We start from the raw sequence: 18834 nt of genomic DNA on the forward strand, positions 1-18834 counted from the left end.
ATGATTCGATTCCCAGCACTACATACTGTCCCTGGAACACTGTCAGAAGTGACTGTCAGAAGCAGAGCTTTGGAGTGGGGGATATGGTGCACGTGTAGAGCAAAGCATAGCATAAGTGGCCGAGTTTCTTCCTGGGCAGTGCTTGACTTGCTAAGCACTACAGGGTGTAGCCTGGTGGCCCCTGACCATGACACCATACAACTCCCAAGGCCAGTTCCACAGGCTTAACACTTGGACCTTGTCCTTGGGCCCCTGAACACACCACTCTGGTACTATTGGGGAAAAATAGGAGGAGGGGAACTTCTGGATCGGGTAAAAGAGTAGAAACTTGTACACAAACACAAATTTAGGGGCTGGAGTCATAGTGCAGCCGGTAGGGTGTTTGCCTTGCATGCACCGACTGGGGTTCAATCCTCAGCATCCCATATGGTCCCCCGAGCACTACCAGGAAGGACTAATTCCTGAGTGCGGAGCTAGGAGTAACGCCTGAGCATCACTGGGTGTGACCCAAAAAGAAAAAAAAATGCCACAAATGTAAACACTACTATGACTACAATTTTTTTAGAAGAATGGTAAAATTATTTGTCAAATTACTGCCAGTTGTTTCAGGAAAAGAACTATAATTTTAAAAATCCATGCGTAACTATCAGTGGGCAAAATCATGATGAGAAAGTTTTTTTAATTTTGGAACACGTCATACTGGGTGTCAGGGATTGAACCTGGGTTGGCCAGATGCATGGCACCAAGGCAAGTGCCCTATGCACTGTGTTATCTCCCTGGCCCAAGGAACAGGATATTTCCCCCATTTCTTTTTAAATTTAATCACAGTGATAGATTTACAAAGTTGTTCATGATTGGATTTCAGTCATAATGTTCCAACACCTGTCCTTTCACCAGTGTACTTTTGCCACCACCAATGGTCAGTTTCCTGACCCCCCTCCTCCCTCCACACACACTATAGCAGACACCTTTTTCTCTTTCACTCTTTCTTTTTGGGCCTTACCATCTTCACCTTGGATAATTAGACTCATACTAATATCCCACAAATGAATACTGTCATTCTATACCTATCCCTCTCCTGATTCATTTCATTCATGATACTCCATGTCAATCCATTTATAAGCAAATTTCATGACTTCATTCTTTAATAGCTGCATACTATTCCACTGTGTAAATACACTAGTTTCTTTATCCAATCTGTTCTCGGGCAATCTGCCCTACCTGCTGTTACTAGTTCTCTGATCCACTATGTGCTCATTTCGATGCCAGAATATAAATCTTACAATCTCCCTTTACTGTGGTCAACAACATGGACTAGAATAACAGATGCTGGGGCTGGAGAGAGAGGGCTGGAGTCATGTTTTCACGAGGAACCCTGGGTTTGGCTGCTGGCACCTCTTGCTCCCTGAGCATCTCCCTGAGCCATCAGTACTTGCGGATGTTACCGCCAAACAAAGCAAAACCATCCAGACAATGAAATGGTGTAAGAAAATAGTAACACTAATGGAGTTTGACAAATTTATTGGTATTTTAGTAAAGACATTCATTTCAGTCATTTCTCTCTCCCAACGTAGGTTAGTAATTCATCTGAATCAAAAGAACAGGTTGGAGAGGATGTTACTTTAACAAACAATGAAATGAACTAAAACAAAAAGTTTGCCTACATTAAAGCAAGTTAAATTTATGAATCCTGATAAAATTAAATCATGTAAGAATAGTCCTATATACATTTCCATTGTTTTACTTGGGGCTTACACTAAATTTAAATGCAAGTGAACATAAGTGTTAGGAATATATACAGGCTGCTTCTCTGGAGTTATTACCTATTTTGAGTTCAGTGAGTAGTTACCACCAATCCAAGTCAGAAGCTGCCTCCAAATTTAACATTGTAGTTTTCAGGCATTATACATTTTCTTTTATCTGTGACTATGTTTTAAAGATGTTTAACTGTCACATTAAAAAAAAATCCATATACAATACAAAAATATAAAAAAAAACCCTCTACAATCTAACAAAGTATATATGGTCAAGATCCATAAAATATGCTTGAAGATGCCATTATTTTGCTTTCAGTAAATAAAATGTGCTTTTAAGAGGACACAGGCCATGTACACACTTAAGATGAAGCACATTATTATATTAAATAAAACCTGTATTAAGCCCAAATCAAGTTGTATTTCACAAGTTAGTAACTTAAATGTTTTTGAAAAAATTACAGGAAAGTGCATCTTCTCATTTTCCATCTTCATACAAAGCTGATTTTTCCTTTTTGGTGTTTATACCTCTTTGAAAATAAAAACACCCTAATATTTCAGTATTTATGTACATTTAAATTTTTGGTGGTGGTCTGTAATTTAAAAGAAACAGCTTCCTTATGATTTTCCTCAAATTATGGTGGAAATGCTTACAGAAACTAGCTAATAACAAAAACCGAGAAGCACATTCAAAATACTGATTTACTTTGGTAGCAAATGGTTGTTCTTTGAAGACTAATGAAGGCAGACAAGACCCATTAAGGTGAAGTGGGCTATTTCAAATACTCAAGTCGACATAAATTTTTTTAAAAGAGCTAAGCATCTGTATTCACTGATAGCAATGCAGTATCTAGTTCTATGATGACTTGAAACAAAGCAAATGTCCATTAGGGGAAAAAAAAAGCTAATATTTAATTTTATCTAATTTATTTTCAGTCAATAGTTCCTAACATTTTCCTCCCAATACAGTACTCCCTTCTTGATAAGGCTGTTCCTGGGAGCCAGTTTAGCTAATAAGGGACTTAAGAGAGTAATTGTTTACAGTTTAAATAGACAAAAACTTGTTGCTTCCCTCTCGTGTGCTAATAATTGTGTCTAAAAAAATATGTAATTCTTAAAAAGGTACCATTTCTGATTTTATTATATGTAACCTTTGGAAACTAATCACATGAAACTACAAAATTAGCAAATGTCTTGAAATCTGTATATAAAACATAAATTACCTCTAATTTCAAACTCTCATTTATTAGTGTACCACTCAATCTTAAAAAAAAAAAGAAAGAAAAAAAAGAGGCGGCTCCAAAGATAGTCTTATACCATTCTTTAAAAAAGGAAACTGTTCCTTTTAACTTTACACCCACCCCATAACCCCAATTTCAAAACACATCATTTAATTGTCTTGGTCATGGACATTTCCAAGATGAGACTTTATATTTCTCTCCCATAGCTTCTGGTTATCAGAAAACCCATGTTTTCCTTTATTGAAGGAGTTTGGTCCAGCTGATGTTGGTGTATCCCTGTGTTAAAAGAGAAAGTACATTTAAAGTTAAAGACTTGATGGTGGTAGCATTTTACTCAATATACATTTCTTTAAAATGTATTGTTATAGTTATTATGAAAACAACTTCCTGAACTGCACTATACCAACTTTTCTCGAGCGGAAGCAGGAGATGGGTTGCGATACCAGGAGCTGGGAGAATGAGTCACTATGCTTTTTAAATTTAATTTTTATCTTGTGTTTTGGGCCATACCAAGCAGTGCTCAGCAGTGCACTCCTGGCTCTGCACTCAGGAATCATTCCTGTTAGAACACGGAGTGAAGTCTAGCATTGAACCCGGGTTGGGAGTGTGCCAGGTCAGCGCTTTATCTGCTATACTATCTCTTTGGCCCCTAGTAGGGGTTTTCGAAATTTTGGATTAAGATGCATGGAATTAAATTCAGAGCCTCAGGCAAGTTTTCTACCACTGAGTTAAAACCCTTGCCCATGTTCAATCTACATTTGTGCTGATTATAAAAATAGGCTGCACATGACTGCACTTATAGGAGCTTCTTAAAAACATCTACAGATGCTGTCCTAGAATTTCAAATAGGTTGTCAACCACAACCAAATTTTTTTTTTTCTTTTTGGGTCACAACCAGCAATGCTCAGGGGTTACTCTAGGCTTTGCACTCAGGAATTACTCCTCGAGATGTTCGGGGGACCATATGGATTGCTGGGGGTCGAACCTGGGTCATTCGTGTATACAAGGCAAACCACCTACTCACTGTACTATTGCTCCGGCCCCCACAACAGAATTTAAAGAAAAGTTATTAAAACATTTTTGGGAAAAAAACTTAATTACACTTTGGGCCAACCATTGTTTAATATTTAATTTTTAGCAGTTTAATTTTTAATATTGTTGATTGCACCCCATTCCCAAGATCATGAAATCAATTTGGTGGCTTGCCATCAGTGCTCATAAAAATCTGCAACAGGTCTCAGTATTGAAAGGTATTTGGGGGCTGGAGCAATAGGACACTGGGGTATGGGGTTTGCCTTGCAAGCAGCCGATCTGGGTTTGTTCCCCAGCATCCCATATGGTCCCCTGAGCACTGCCAGCAGTGATTCCTGAAAGAAGTAACCCCTGAGAATCGCTGGATGTGACCCAAAAACATTAAAAAAAATAAAAAAAAGAAAAGAATATGGCCTATGTTCAATATGACAGCAATTACCTATGTTCCCACTGAATCATTAACAAAAAGCCTAAACAGATTATTATATAAGTTAGCAATTATTTAAAAGTTAATAGAAATGTCAAAAGTATGGGTTATGTCCAAAGTATAAACACAGAATATAAAATGATAGAAACTATATCATAAATGAATGAAACTCCATTATCCAATCCTTTTTAAAATTATTTTTGGCAGTAAAGTCAAGCTTAAATCTAGGGTTCACATGTGTAATTCACATGAGTTACATGTCTGTGAAAGTCCTTTTTCTTTTATAGCCAAAAGTTACACTTAAAACCTGACATTTGGGGGCTGGAACTATAGCACAGTGGGTAGGGAGTTTGCCTTACACGTGGCCAACCAGGGTTTGATTCCCAGCATCCTATATGGTTCCCCGAGCACCGCCAGGAGTAATTCCTGAGTGCAGAGTCAGGAGTGACCTCTGAGCATCGCCAGGTGTGACCCAAAAAAAGGAAAAAGAAATGTGTCTGGGGCTGGAGTGATAGCACAGCTGGTAGGGCATTTGCCTAGCACTTGGCCAACTTGGGTCCGATTCCCAGCATCCCATATGGTCCCCCAAGCACCGTCAGGAGTAATTTCTGAGTGCAGAGCCAGGAGTAACCCCTGTGCATCGCTGGGTGTGACCCAAAAAGAAAAAAAAAAAAAGCCCAACAAATTAAATTGTTCTTTCTTAACAATTGTTTCTTTCTCTAACTAGGAAAGAGCTCACAACTACAACTATTAGCATTGGGATATGGCTCAGCAGTGAAGCACATGCCTTCTCTTCAGTTCAGTGTGCAGCACAACAAAAAAATGCAGACAAAGACTGTTTTGGGGCTGGAGAGATAATACAGCTAGTGAAGCACTTGCTTTGCATATGGCCAACATGGGTTCAATTGCTGGCGTCTCATATGGTCCCGAGCCCCACCGGGAGTAATCCCCAAGGCACAGATAAGTGTAGCCCTCCCAAATGAATGAAACCTATTTACCCAAATGAGCAAAGTCTTAACACCAAAAGATTATTTAGATCACGCATCTTCCTTAATTATTCTCTATTATTTATGAAAAATGTTAATACCTTCCAATATTCTTCATCCTCATCTTTGCTTCTGGAGGCATTTCCTCTGGTTCACTCTGGAGGAAAAAAAAAAAAGGGAAAAAACCCCACTAGTATAAATTTTATTTTTATTTCTAAGTTTTCCAGTATTTAATGCTATAAACATTGGTAACCATTTTGTTTAACATGTGTTACACACAGGGATGAAAATTTTAATATACACTTTCTCTAAAAAACAATAAGGGCCAGAGTGATAGTACAGCAGGAAGGCATTTGCCTTGCATATGGCCAACCCAGGTTTGATCCTCGGCATCCCATATGGTCCCCAGAGCACGGCCAGAACTAATTCCTGAGTGCAGAGCCATAAGTAACCCCTGAGTATCACTGGGTATGACCCAAAAAGCCAAAAGTATATATACTAATAACAAATAAAAACGAATAATAGGGGACAGCAAAAGAGCACAATCAGCGCACGATTTGCATTAAAGGGGCCTGGGTTCAATCCCAGCACGTGGTCTTCTGAACACAGATGAAAATGACTCCTGAGCACAGAGCAGGGACAGCCCTTGAGCAACTATTGTGTCACCCAAAATTCAAAACCAAAAAGAAACCATGAGGGGCTGGAGAGATAGCACAGCGGGTAGGGCGTTTGCCTTGCACGCGGCCGACCCAGGTTCGAATCCCAGCATCCCATAAGGTCCCCTGAGCACAGCCAGGGGTAATTCCTGAGTGCAGAGCCAGGAGTAACCCCTGTGCATCGCCAGGTGTGACCCAAAAAGCCAAAAAAAAAAAAAAAAAAAGAAACCATGAACCTATACCTCATATTTTTAAAATAATGATCAGAGATATAATACAATGGGTAGTGTGCTTGCTTGCATGTAGCCAAACTGGGTTCAATTCCCAGAACCATTTAATGGCCCAAAGAGTCACACCTGAAATGACCCCAGAAGAGCCAGGAGCACTCTCTCCAAGTACCACTGGTGTGGCCAAAAAGCAAAAAAACAAAACCCCAAAACCATTTAACAATGATATAGGTCCAAAGAGATACACAAGGGTTAAGGGGCCCACCCTGCCATGTGTTGACGTTGGTCCATAGTCCCAGCATCTGATACTCTCCCAAAATTACCAGATGTCACTCCTGAGCAGATACCCAGAAATAGTTCCAGAACCAGCTAGTGCTGCCCAACTCCTCCCCAATCTTAAAAAAGTGGTATGGAAAATCTTTTCATTGCAATACCCTAAAACATAGAAATGGAGCCAAATATATACGTAATTTATACTTTAACCAGACAAAAAAACAGTTTTAATTTGTCACAAAAAAACCTTATTGAGAATTACAAATAAAATCCACAAGAATCATGACTATAACCTATAATATACTCCTTAAAAATGAGAAGGTCAAAATAAAATAAATAGTATGACTTACATCTTCATCTTCATTAAAAGCTGCTGCTACTGAAAGTGTTTTTGGAGCAAGAGTTGGAACTGTTTCTTTAGGCTTCTGAAGAAGAAACATTAAAGAATATCACGTTTTACATAAACTTGATTAATGATATAATTTACCTTTAAGTATTTGATTTCAGTTTCCACAACACTTATAATATACTAAGAAACTCAGAATTCTGGACAAAATTTATTCTTTCTAAAAAATGTGGGTTTGCGCCGGCTGATGACGGGAAATAACCATCCTCTTCGGTTTTTTTTCCCTTTGTCAGACAGCGTGGCGATTACTAAACAGGCGTGAACTCGGTGGCGCGGGGCAAGGGGGAAAAAGAAAAGTTATGTAACAAACAGCAGGACTTAATATCTCTATATGCTTAGTAATGGAGAATTATCAAATGCCTCATTGGCAATAGGACTGTCTTTCTTTTTGGGGGGAAACCCCAGCAACGGTAGTGAGTTGTGTGTTGAAACATGGAATGTAATCGAGATAAGCGCAAATGAAGTGAAACCTATCACGTATAAGGGTGGGGACTAGGGAGGTGGGAGGGGGCGGCAGATAGACTGGGGGGGTTGGGAATGTAAGATGGGCACTGGTGAAGGAAGGGGTATTTGAATATTGTATAACTGACATAATCCTGAGAACTTTGTAACCCTCCACTTGGTGATTCAATAAAAAAAAAAAAAAAAAAAAAAAAAAAAAAAAAAAAATGTGGGTTTGGGATGAAATGATAGCTCACTGGCCGGCAGTGTGCTTTGCACATAGGAGACCTAGTGGAACCCAGCATCGCAGGATTCTTCTAGCACTGGAGAAGTGCCAGATTAGTCCCCATTTTTTCAAAATTTAAAACAAAACAAAAAAAACGGCAAAAAATGTGTGTCTTATAAAACAAGGAAAAACATGCTGAATGACAAACCTTTGGCTTTTTGGGCACAAAACTGTAATCACTAAGCAGTGGAGGGAGTTGGGGAAGAAAAGATCAACTTTAAATACCATAAGGACAGTGGTGAAAGGTCTTGGGCACTTTGGTGATGGTGGAAAAATATTAAAAATTTTCAGTACTGTAACTCATTTGAAATATACACACAAAAATACAATTACCACCCCTCCCAAAAAAAGAAAAAATAAGTTTAATTTTTATTAAATTTTACACTATTGTTTTACATTAGTTTGTTTTCAAATGTTTTATGTCCCATTTGTTTTCCCCTTGTAAAATATTTTCAAGTTATAATCGCCAACAATATAAATACTGAGCTAAGACTAGCTGATATAGGTAAGAAACTTCAGTAGTATTTCCCCATGTAATTTTAATTACTTAAAATTAAGTAGCGTGTGCCTTGAAAACATAAAAGCCACAGAGACATCTCTCTACTAGATAGAATTCTGTTCTTTAACCTGAACAGTGCTTCAAACAGTTTCTTTTATCCAGTGTTTCCTCATTTACCTAGACCCCAGCAACCGTAATTATGTAACCCTACTGACTAGCAGACCACACCTGACTCTAGTAATCAATCAATCAATTAATTAATTAATTAATTTTGCTTTTTGGGTCACACCCAAATGCTCAGAGGTCACTCCTGGTGGTGTAACCTCTATGGGATGCCAGGGATCGAACCTGGATCAGCTACATGCAAGTCAAGCACTCCACCTGCTGTACTATCTCTCGGGCCCTTTCACTGTGTCCTTATATATCCATGTCAGAAAACCTTTTCATCAACTTGCACATTATATTTTACAGTTCTATGAACTGGAGCTTAATGTCCCTCTGCATTTCCATATTACCAACATCTAAGGTTATTTAGCATTACTTGTCCTAACTACTGCTGGAACAATCTCCCCCTATCTTCTGTATTTTTTCTCTAATCCTGTATGAGTAGTGCATTTTCACTTTTTGGGCGACACCAGGTAATGGTCATGGGTTACTCTAGGATCTGCACTCCTGAAAGTGCTCTGGGAACGAAATGGGATGCTGGGGATCAAACTCAGGTGAGTTTCATGTAAGGCAAGTGCCCTACCTTATGTACTATCTCTCCAGCCCCAAGAGTGATGACATATTTCTAAAAGGGAAACCTGAGGATAGAGATAGCTTAAAAGGTGCAAGCCCAGGCAAGAGTCATAGTAGGATATTTGCTGTACGTGTGTCCAACCCTAGCACTTCGGTTCCCAAGCCTCACCAGGTGTAAGCCCTGAACACCACCAGGTGTGGCCCCCAGCGCCCCCCACCCCACCATAAAAAAAGAGTAAGCCTTTAAGAGGCTTACGAATCCTAGGAAGCATGGGCTCTGGGTTTGATCCCCAGCATTCATTCCATGGTTCCCTGAACACACCAGGAATGACCCCTAAGAACTGGTCCCCTGTGGTCAAAAAAACAAAGGACTAGGGAGACGGTTCAAAGGGCTGGAATAAATGTTTTGCATGAAGGAGATCTAAGTTCAATTCCTAACATCACACAGTATCCTTGGCATTGCAAGGGAGTGATGCCAAAATTAAGAAGTAAAGAACAAACGTGAACACAGCCAGGCAGGTTTGATCCTCGAAACCCTATATGGTCTGGTCTTCCAAGCAATGAGGGGTAATCCCTGAGCGCTACCAGTGTGGCCCAAAAACTGGGGTGGGGGAAGAGAAGACCTCAAACACTGCCAAGGGAAGATACTTTAAGCAGTAATAACATGATCTCAGGGGCCCGAGAGACCATATAGGAGGCAATGTGCTATGTTACATGTGTCTGATTCCTGTTTATTCTCCTCAGCACCTCACATAGTGCCTAAGTGGCACTCCCTGCCCAACATCATCTTAAAACAAGGGCTCAATAGTCCAGGGACATAGCTTAGTGATGAAGCATAGGTATTCCACTCTTCCACTCATTGGATCTGAGTTCAATCCAAGTCACGATAAACTGTTAAAACCGTACAGCAAAAAATAAGTTTCCGACAATACACAGCATTTAATGTCCATTTGTAACTCTAACAGATTAGGAAGCCATTCTTACCAAGCAGTAGTTATGCTTTATGATAACTTATTTTTAGAGATAGAGTGGCCCCGGGACCCCCTGAGCATTGCTTGGGGAGCCCCCGTCTAAGAAAGAAATTCTGAAAATACTTCATATTTTGTTCAAGTTACAAAAACGCTATCACTCTATTTTATTAATTGGGGGAGAAGGGGAGCGGGGACATACCCAGTGATCAGACTATACCTAATTCTGTGCTTGAGGTCTTCTCTGGTAGTATGGAGGGACTATGTGGTACCTAGGACTGAACCCAGCCGCCTGAATACAAACCATGTGTGCTCTAGCCCTAAAGCTATTACTTAAAAGGAAAAATAAATCCTACGCTCTCCATAATAGCTGATTCATCAAACTTAATTTTAAAAAGTTATGTTGAGGGGGCTGCAGTGATAGCACAGCGAGTAGGGCGTTTGCCTTGCACTCAGCCAACCTGCATTCGATTCCCAGCATCCCGTATGGTCCCCCGGGCACCACCAGGAGTAATTCCTGAGTGCAGAGCCAGGAGTAACCCCTGTGCATCACCGGGTGTGACCCACCCCCAAAAATAAATAAAGTTATGTTGAGATACAATTCAGACATCTCTTGAACAAAACAGTATCAAATACAGATAAGTTCAAGTACCAATTCAAATTTTAATGTTTACTTTATCTTGGTAAAAGGTTTCCTAAAAAAAAAAAAAAAATTATCAGTTGGGGATGGGGAGCGGGGGAGGGGGGTATACTGGGGTTTTTGGTGGTGGAATATGGGCACTGGTGAATGGATGGGTGTTTGAATATTGTATAACTGAAACATAAGCCTGAGAACTTTGTAACTTTCCACATGGTGATTCAATAAAAATTTAAAAAAAAATTTAAGACTCTTTATAAACATCATATATAAAGTAACAACTCACACTCGATCCAAGTTTGATGGATATAGCTGAGGCTTTCTTTGTCGTCTGACTACCTATGGCAAATCCAAACTTGGAGATCTTTGTAGGCTTTGTTGGGAGGTCTGCAGCTTCTTCTTCAGCTGATCGCTTCTCAGCGCTGCGACTGGAACTTTCCCCTCCATTACTGGAAGAAACAGTCTTAGTTTTCACAGGTTTTTCTGCTTCTTCTTCAGGTCCTGGTGAAGTCGAAACAACTTACCAAGATGAGCTATTTTTACTGAGCAGATTGATGGGAGCAGCAACCTCAAAAAGCATCGTTATAAGGAAGATACCTCTGCAGTTGTCACCTACTGACCCAACAGTCTCTTCCACTGTTTGTTAGAGTATACAGCAGGAACTGAGATTGTGTGGCAGTAGAAGAGGTTCCCATGAATTAACTAGCATAAAATACAGAGCAATTTAAAATTATAAATATAGATTTCACAAAAATTAAATCAAAACCCCTTCGACTAAACACTATCAAATAATCTGTTCAATAATTTAAGGCCATTCCCTTTCTGGAAATTAAATTCTATGCAAACAAGCTTGTAACGAGTGACACTAATACATTTGATTAATAAATTCTAATATTCAATAACATATTAGTTATACAAAATACCAAATTATGAACAGCCCATCATTACTCTACATAAGTTTAACTTTCCTTAATGTACACGTCAAAATATTGAGCAGCCAAGAACTTTAGAGGCCAGAGAGACAATACAGTTGGTAAGGTGCTTGCCTTGCATGCAGCTGACCTAGGTTCAATCCCCAGCACTACAGATGGTCCTGAGCCTTGTCAGGAGTGATCCCTGAGCAAAAAGTTAGGAATAACCCCTAAGCACAACTAGTGGCAACACAAAAACCACAACTAAAAAGCAAAAAGAAAGGAAAAGAATTTTTAAAGAAAGTCCAGAATTAGAACAGAAGGCACTTGTCTTGCTGTGGCTGACCCTGGTTTGAATCCCTGGCAACACATATGGTTCCCTAAGCATCACCAGGGACCACTCCTGAACGCCAGGAGTAGCAGCTGAGCAACATTAGGCGTGGCCCCAAAATAAACAGCTCAATTTTCACATCTTGTAGTCTATTAAGAGTCAAACTGCTAAGACCACCTACTATTACTCTACAATAAGGATTAAACATATAATGTCTGGGCTAGGGAAACAGCTGAAAGGTCTAAGTGACACTGCATAAGGTGATACAGCCACACAGCTGAAGGGACCCAAAACCAAACAAAAACAGAGGCTGGAGAGCTACTACAGTAAGTCGGGCTACTGTGGGTAGGGTGCTTGCCTATCCAGGTTCAATCCCTGGCATGCCATATGGTTTCCTGAGCACCACCAGAAGTAATTCCTGAATGCAGACCCAGGAGGAACCCCTGAGCATCCCAGGTGTGCCCCTACCCCCAAAAGAAAAAATTATTTTAACTTCATGTGAGTTTTGAAATACACCATCAACATTATCAACATTATTAGTATCAACATCAATTCCTGTATCTAGGGACCAGAGATATTACAGCTGGTAGGGTGTTTGCCCTACACCTGGCCAAACTGGGTTCGATACCCCACTACCCTATATGGTCCTGAACTCACCAGGAGTGATCCCTGATTGGAGAGTAGGAATAAGTCCTGGGCCACTGGGTGTGGCCACCCCCAAAAAGCAAAAATTCCTAAGTCCATTAAGTGTTTTCCTTTAAACACAATACAAACTATAATATCTGCAGATTTTTAGTCAGAAATTTAAAGAGCTACTCTATATTTTGGGTGGGGTTGTAGAAAAAAAATGTCGGAATAACCATCGGTCAGTAAATGTGAAATAGTTTAATTATGATTTACATTTTAAAAAGTTTTTAGAAAATTATTGGGGCCTCCCCAGTACTGAAAAGTCCCAGGATCACTCTCCACAATGCCACAGGGGAATAACAGATCTGAGAGATGCGGTATTGCTTCTGCCTGGTGGTAAGGGGGGTGGGGGGACCACCAGGGCCAAACACAAGGAGCTCGGGAATCAGATAGTGCCAAGGATCAAACACAGAACCTCAGCCTGCATTCCAGTCCTCTGAACCATCACCCAGGTCCTGTGACTTAAATTTAAAGAATAAAGGTCATTCATTTAAAAAAAAAAATTTCCCCCTTCTTCAGCCACACCCAGTGATGCTCGGGGGTTATTCCTGGCTCTGCACTGAAGTCACTCCTTGTGGTGCATAGGAGATGCTGGAAACAGAATCTAGATTGGTCGCGTGCAAGGCAAGCATCTTACCCACTGTGCTATCACTGTGGCTCCTAAAAACAATTTAAGAAACCATTAATGTATAAGAGCAGATTATAGCAGATTATTTTAGTTTCTATCTAGAAATACCTTAGAGGGATTTTTATCTAATCTGCACTCCCCCTGAGCAAAAAAAAAAAAAAAAAAACACACACAACGTGTAATAAAATCAAATTAGTAGCATTTCTTTTTTCACTGAGTTATCAGGAAGGTGGGCTTTGCCGTGCTTAAGTGTCTGAAAAACAATACCTATGGGGGAAAGAGGATTACACTGGAGGTGACATAGGGATACTTGCTGAGTGTCACGGGCACATTTGTGGTGGTGGAGGTGGGGGGGGTGCTTAGAGACCATATAATTCAATGTCATTAACAACCAAAAATAGTTAAAAATTACCTAATATGATTTGTCTTTAAGAGCACCCTTCATGATCCATTTACATTCTGATAACATATTCATCCGAAAAAGGCCCATAAGTACCTTTTTATTAGGACTGTCTATGCCTCTTAAAATGAGAAGTAGTGGTCTTCGCATCTGGCATAGTAAAACTTTTATTAAAAATCCCAAGCTATCAAAATGACTCAAAAGGATGGAGGGTATACAAAGCACACAAGAGCCCCCAGTTTCACCAGACGCCACTCTGGCCCCCAGCATCAATGTGTGTGAAGGGGGCTACTCAAATGGGCCCCAAACAACAAAAAGGAGTTATTTTAGGCAAGCGAAAATAGCCCAACATGACAAATATTATAGCAAATACCAAACCTTCCTAAAAGACTACTTCAATGAGCTATAAAAACTTTAGCAAAAGGGGGAAAAAAAACCCCAAAATCTACTAAAACGGACTCACACCCTGTAGTACTTGGGGGGATAGTAGATGATTGGATAGGCAAAGCTTGGTTCTAGTCTGTTGCACTGTCTCCCAGATAAGAGATGCTCAAGCAGTTTCTTCATTAATACAAACTCATGTTAACTACATACGTCATTTCATGACAATATATTTGTAACTTACTAAATGGTTCAATAGGATTTTTTTATTCAATGCACAGGGGTCACTCCTGGCTCTGCACTCATGAATTACCCCTGGCGATTCTCAGGGGACCATATGGGATGCTGGGAACGGAACCTGGGTCAGCCGCATGCAAGGCAAACACCCTACCCGCTGTGCTATCACTCCAGCCCCATCAATAGCATTCTTTAAAAAATTAAATTAGGCAAATCTCTGTGTTTCAAAATCGATGCCTATTTACCACTAAATTATTTAGCTCTTTAGTATTAAATACTGGAAATACTGGGGGGGGGGTCCACACCTGACAGTGCTCAGTCATCACTCCCGGTCACAATGGAGGGATCATATGGGGTACTGGGTTCAAACCCAGATGGCGTGCAAGGTAGGAGCCCTACCCACCATTCTACCCCTCTGTCCCAATATAACTTTTTGGTGTTTTCTGGGCAGAGGATTTTGGGCAACACCCAAGGTGATGGGGGCTACCAGGCTGGACATTGGGAGAAGTGGAGCTAGTGCTCTCAGATGGGCTGGCCAATATCCTGTTGGTGCCCGGAACTCAGTGCCTCTCTATGCCTTTCAGTCTGACCCTTGGAGCTATCTTCCTGACCTCCAGAAAAGATTCTTTGTACCACACATCTGTTTGTACTCAAAATACTCCTTTTCCCCCCATGTGATTTAACAATTGCCATACCCTGTGATTTTTGTTCTGTGGTGCTGGGATGTAATTTGGCACCTCACACATGCAAGGCAAATATCCACACCTCCCGCACCCGAATTAAAGGGAAAAAAAAATCCTTAAAGAGATCCTGCTACTAGAGCCATAGCACAGCGGGTTTACCTTGCAGGCCGCCGACCCAGGTTTGATATCTCTCCCCCCACCCCAGCTGTCTCTCTCTCAGAGCCCTGGCTACCGAGAGTATTGCACCCACACAGCAGAGCCTGACAAACTACTGGTGGCTAACTCGGTATGCCAAAAACAGTAACAAGTCTCACAATGGAGACTTACTGGTGCCCACTTGAGCAAATCCATGAATAACGGGAGGACAGTGACAGCAAGGAGATCCTACTAAAGAGTTGCAATTGTTTCATAAACTACACATTAAACTATGTACAGAAAGAATTCAGTTCAACTAATGTACATGTCTGCCTTTTTTTTTTCAAAGGCAATTCTTACAGCGGGTAGAGCACTAGCCTTGCAGGCGACCAACCTACATTCTATCCCTGGCACCCCACATGATCTCCCGAGTACCACCAGGAGTAATTTCTGAGTGCAGAGGCAGGAGCATCATGAGCACCGCTGAGTATGACCCAAAATCCAAAAAGGAGGGTACGAGGGCAATTTGGGGTCCAAAGCAGCGTAACTACCGTTTCCTCCGTTTCTGTTCCCATGACAATCCATACTAAATGTCATGTTTGAGTGCTGCACCCGTAATACGGCAGGTAGGGCACTTGCCTTGCACTCGGCCGACCCAGGTTTGACTCCTGGCACCCCTTATGTTCCCCTGAACACATAGCCAGGAGCTGGCCCTGAGCCCTGCCTGGTGTGGCCCCCAAATAAAGAAATACCACCCTCAGCCAAAAAGAAAAAAAAGAAAAAAAAAAGGAGGAAGAGGAATACACTTTTGGGAGTAGGTCCTAAGAGTTGACCTCACATAGGTACTCTCCCGGTATTTCTCTCCGTTTCGACACTTTTCAGGGAGTTAGAACTGAGTTAGCACTCAAACCGTTCTAAGGACGTTGATTGGCAGCGGCTCGCACGTGTTAAGTTACAGGCCTCGTTCAGACCAAGGGGGGAGAGTCCGGGAGAAGCCGTGCATTTTCCCCTTTCGCAGTGTTGCAGTGTTTGGTTTTGGGGGCCACACCCTGCGGTGCCCGCGTGTGTGTGTGTGTGTGGGGGGCTCCTGCAGGTCCTCCCAAGGGCCCTGCAGTGCCGGGGCTCGAACTGGCGCGCACTCGCGGGCCACCGCAGAAAGCATGCGGGGCTCCAAGCCCTCGGGGTGCGCTCCTCGGCCCCCTCCCCGAGCTGAGGTTTCTTTTCCTTCACGCTCAAGAAGTCCCCAACGTCTGCTGGGGGGCGGGGGGGACGAGTTCGAATCACATCGTGACCCAAACCCAAAAAGAATCGTGACCCAAAGAACTATCATTTCTAAAAAGACGCTCTGGCCTCGTCCGAATTAGCTGGCCGTGGGGCTCGATCGCGACAGCTGAACTTTCAGGGGAGGGGCGGAGGGGGGGTGGGGGTGGGCAACGGTAACAACAAAAATCCCTTTTAGGCCTCAGCTACCTCAAGCCCGCGCGGGCCCACATCGCTCGCGCCGTCCCCCCCCTCGCGTACCCCTCCCCCAACTCGTTCAAGAGCTTCGTATTCGGGCCGGGAAAGAAAGGAAACGGGGAAACGGAGAAACGGAAAAAGAAAAGGCCCGCGGGGGCGGGTGGGGGCACCTCCTCCCCGACGGGGTGCTAGGGCCGGGCCCGGCCTCGGAAACTCGGCTGGCGGCCAGGGCCGGGCGGCCGCTCGCTCGCTCGCTCGCACCGCGAGTCCGTGCGCGGGTTTTGTGTGCAGCGCGTCTCCGCGGCGGCGGCGGCGGCTCCCGGGCCCACCCGACTCCGCTGCGCCCCTAAACTGCCTCCTATCTAGCCCCGTCCAAGCTGGGCCTCCGCGGGGGCCGGGAGCAGACGCCGTCTCTCCCCCCGCCCACACGCAGACACACCGATGCGGGGAGCGCAGCGGATCCCTGAGGATCCCAGCGGGCCGCGCCAGGCGCGCCCGAGGCTCGTCGGGGCCCAGCACCCGGGCCGGCTAAACGCCAGGACGCCCGTTTTCTGCCCGCCCCCCACCCCGGGAACTCAAAAGAAACGCCCGGATCTCTCCCCCACGCAGCCCGCGACGCTGGGGTTGTGTTCACCTCCGGCGGCTCCAGCTCGCTGCGGCTTCTCGGGCTTGTCTTCTCCCGCCTTCCCGTCCGCCATTTTCCCCGCCGCGGCCTCCCCTGCAGCCACGCCAAGGACGTCACGGCCCCGCCCAGCGACCACGGAGTACCGGAGCGGGCCCGCGAGGTGGCAGCCTAGAGGGGCCCTTTGGAAGGCGGCACCGCCCCGTCCGGAAACCGCCCCGGCGGTAACGTCATCGGAGGGCGGCCTCCGCGCGGAGAGCGGAGAGGGTTTTGCGTGGTGACTCGGACGGGCTTGTTGAAGGGGACGCTCCGAGCGTCGCCGGCGCGGAGAAGTGAGGGTGGCGCCGGTGGGGATGCGGCCTCGCCGAGGGGCTCTCACAGTCTGGGGTGGGGTTGCCGCTGCAGCCGGCGGGACCTTTCCTGTCCTTGGTTCCCGTGTGCCTACTCCCAAAAAAGTAGTTCCGTATGCTTCACCACCCCCACCCCCGTGTGGAAGTCGACATTTGTGGAGTGCCCTCTGCCGCCAGACACGCGTTTAATCTCCACGATAGTTCACCTTTCAGAAAATTAAAAAAAAAAAAATTGAACTTTCTTTACTCAGCAGTGAGAGTTGAGGCCGAAAATGCTTATTCGAGGTTACGCAACTAATGGATAAAATTGCTGTGACCTTCCGAAATTTCTGTATCAAGTAGCTTAAAACTGCAGTAATACTCCCTTACTTGGAAACCTTGAGGGGATTACGAACGTTTGCAGAGTGCCTTATATTGGTCACTGTTGTACTTTCTAAGTCTCACATTTCCTTTTCTTTACATTGATGCCATCCCCTTGCCCTTATATATGATGTTGATTCTTCGCCGGGAGAACCAGAGTTTGTAGGTTTGACCTATGATACACCGTGTTGGGGAATTTAGTGTAAAGGAGTCACGCTTTGGCTTTGACTGCCTGATCTTTCCCTTACTGACTGAATGAACCTTGAGTGCTGTGAAATAAAATGAATATTACCTCATTCAAGGGGTATCAGACCTCATGTGAGATGGTTTCAATATATCATTCTTTGTACTTTCCTCATCCTGCGTTTCAACAAAAGTTTGCCTTCCTAATTGGCTCAGAAGTTATTGGTTTTGGTTTTTGAGCCATACCTGGAGATGCTCAGGGGTTACTCCTGGCTCTGCGCTCGGGAATTGCTCCTAGCGGTGCTCTGGGGACCATAGGGATGTCAGAGATGGAACCTGGTCAGCCACGTGCAAAGCAAGCACCTTACATGCTGTATTACCGCTCCATCCCTAGAAATATTTTTAGTACCAGAGACGATTTAAAAATCGTGTTTATAGTGCTTGGTACTGCGCATTCCATACAGGAAAGATTCTTGGTATTTGTGAATGACAAGTATTGAAGAAAGGCTTCAAGCCTGGGGAGTGAAAAAAAAGTGTTTCCCGTAAGCAGAGTGGATTGGTAATGATTTGAAGTCGTGCCCCATTACTTATGACAGTGTATGTCAAATGCTCAGAAAATATAACATTAAGCAGGTCCTTGTTTGTTTCATTTCCTCCAGATATGATTTCCAAATTAATCAGTAAAATTCATGCCTATAGTTGAGGTTGTGTGGGTGATTAAATCCAGAACCTATACATGAGAATCTTTTTTTTTTTTCTTTTTGGGTCACACCCAGCGATGTATAGAGGGTACTCCTGACTTTGCACTCAGGAATTAGTCCTGGTGGTGCTTGGGGGACCATATAGGATGCTGGGAATCGAAATTCAACCTACATGCTGCATGCAAGGCAAACACCC

At 43.3% G+C, this 18834-nt stretch overlaps 1 protein-coding gene across 1 annotated transcript; it reads right to left on the reverse strand.

The window, feature by feature from the left end:
* Positions 1-1504: 1504 nt before the first annotated feature.
* Positions 1505-17193, reverse strand: PCNP (PEST proteolytic signal containing nuclear protein). Its single transcript, XM_055127843.1, has 5 exons — positions 17057-17193; positions 10858-11072; positions 6947-7021; positions 5542-5597; positions 1505-3271 (listed from the first exon to the last, which is right to left on the reverse strand). The coding sequence occupies exons 1-5, from the start codon at positions 17118-17120 to the stop codon at positions 3145-3147; spliced, it is 537 nt and encodes a 178-aa protein (XP_054983818.1). The 5' UTR covers positions 17121-17193; the 3' UTR covers positions 1505-3144.
* Between the last annotated feature and the right edge of the window lie 1641 nt (positions 17194-18834).

The sequence above is a fragment of the Sorex araneus genome, chromosome 2, assembly GCF_027595985.1.
Source record: "Sorex araneus isolate mSorAra2 chromosome 2, mSorAra2.pri, whole genome shotgun sequence".
NCBI lineage: Eukaryota > Metazoa > Chordata > Mammalia > Eulipotyphla > Soricidae > Sorex > Sorex araneus.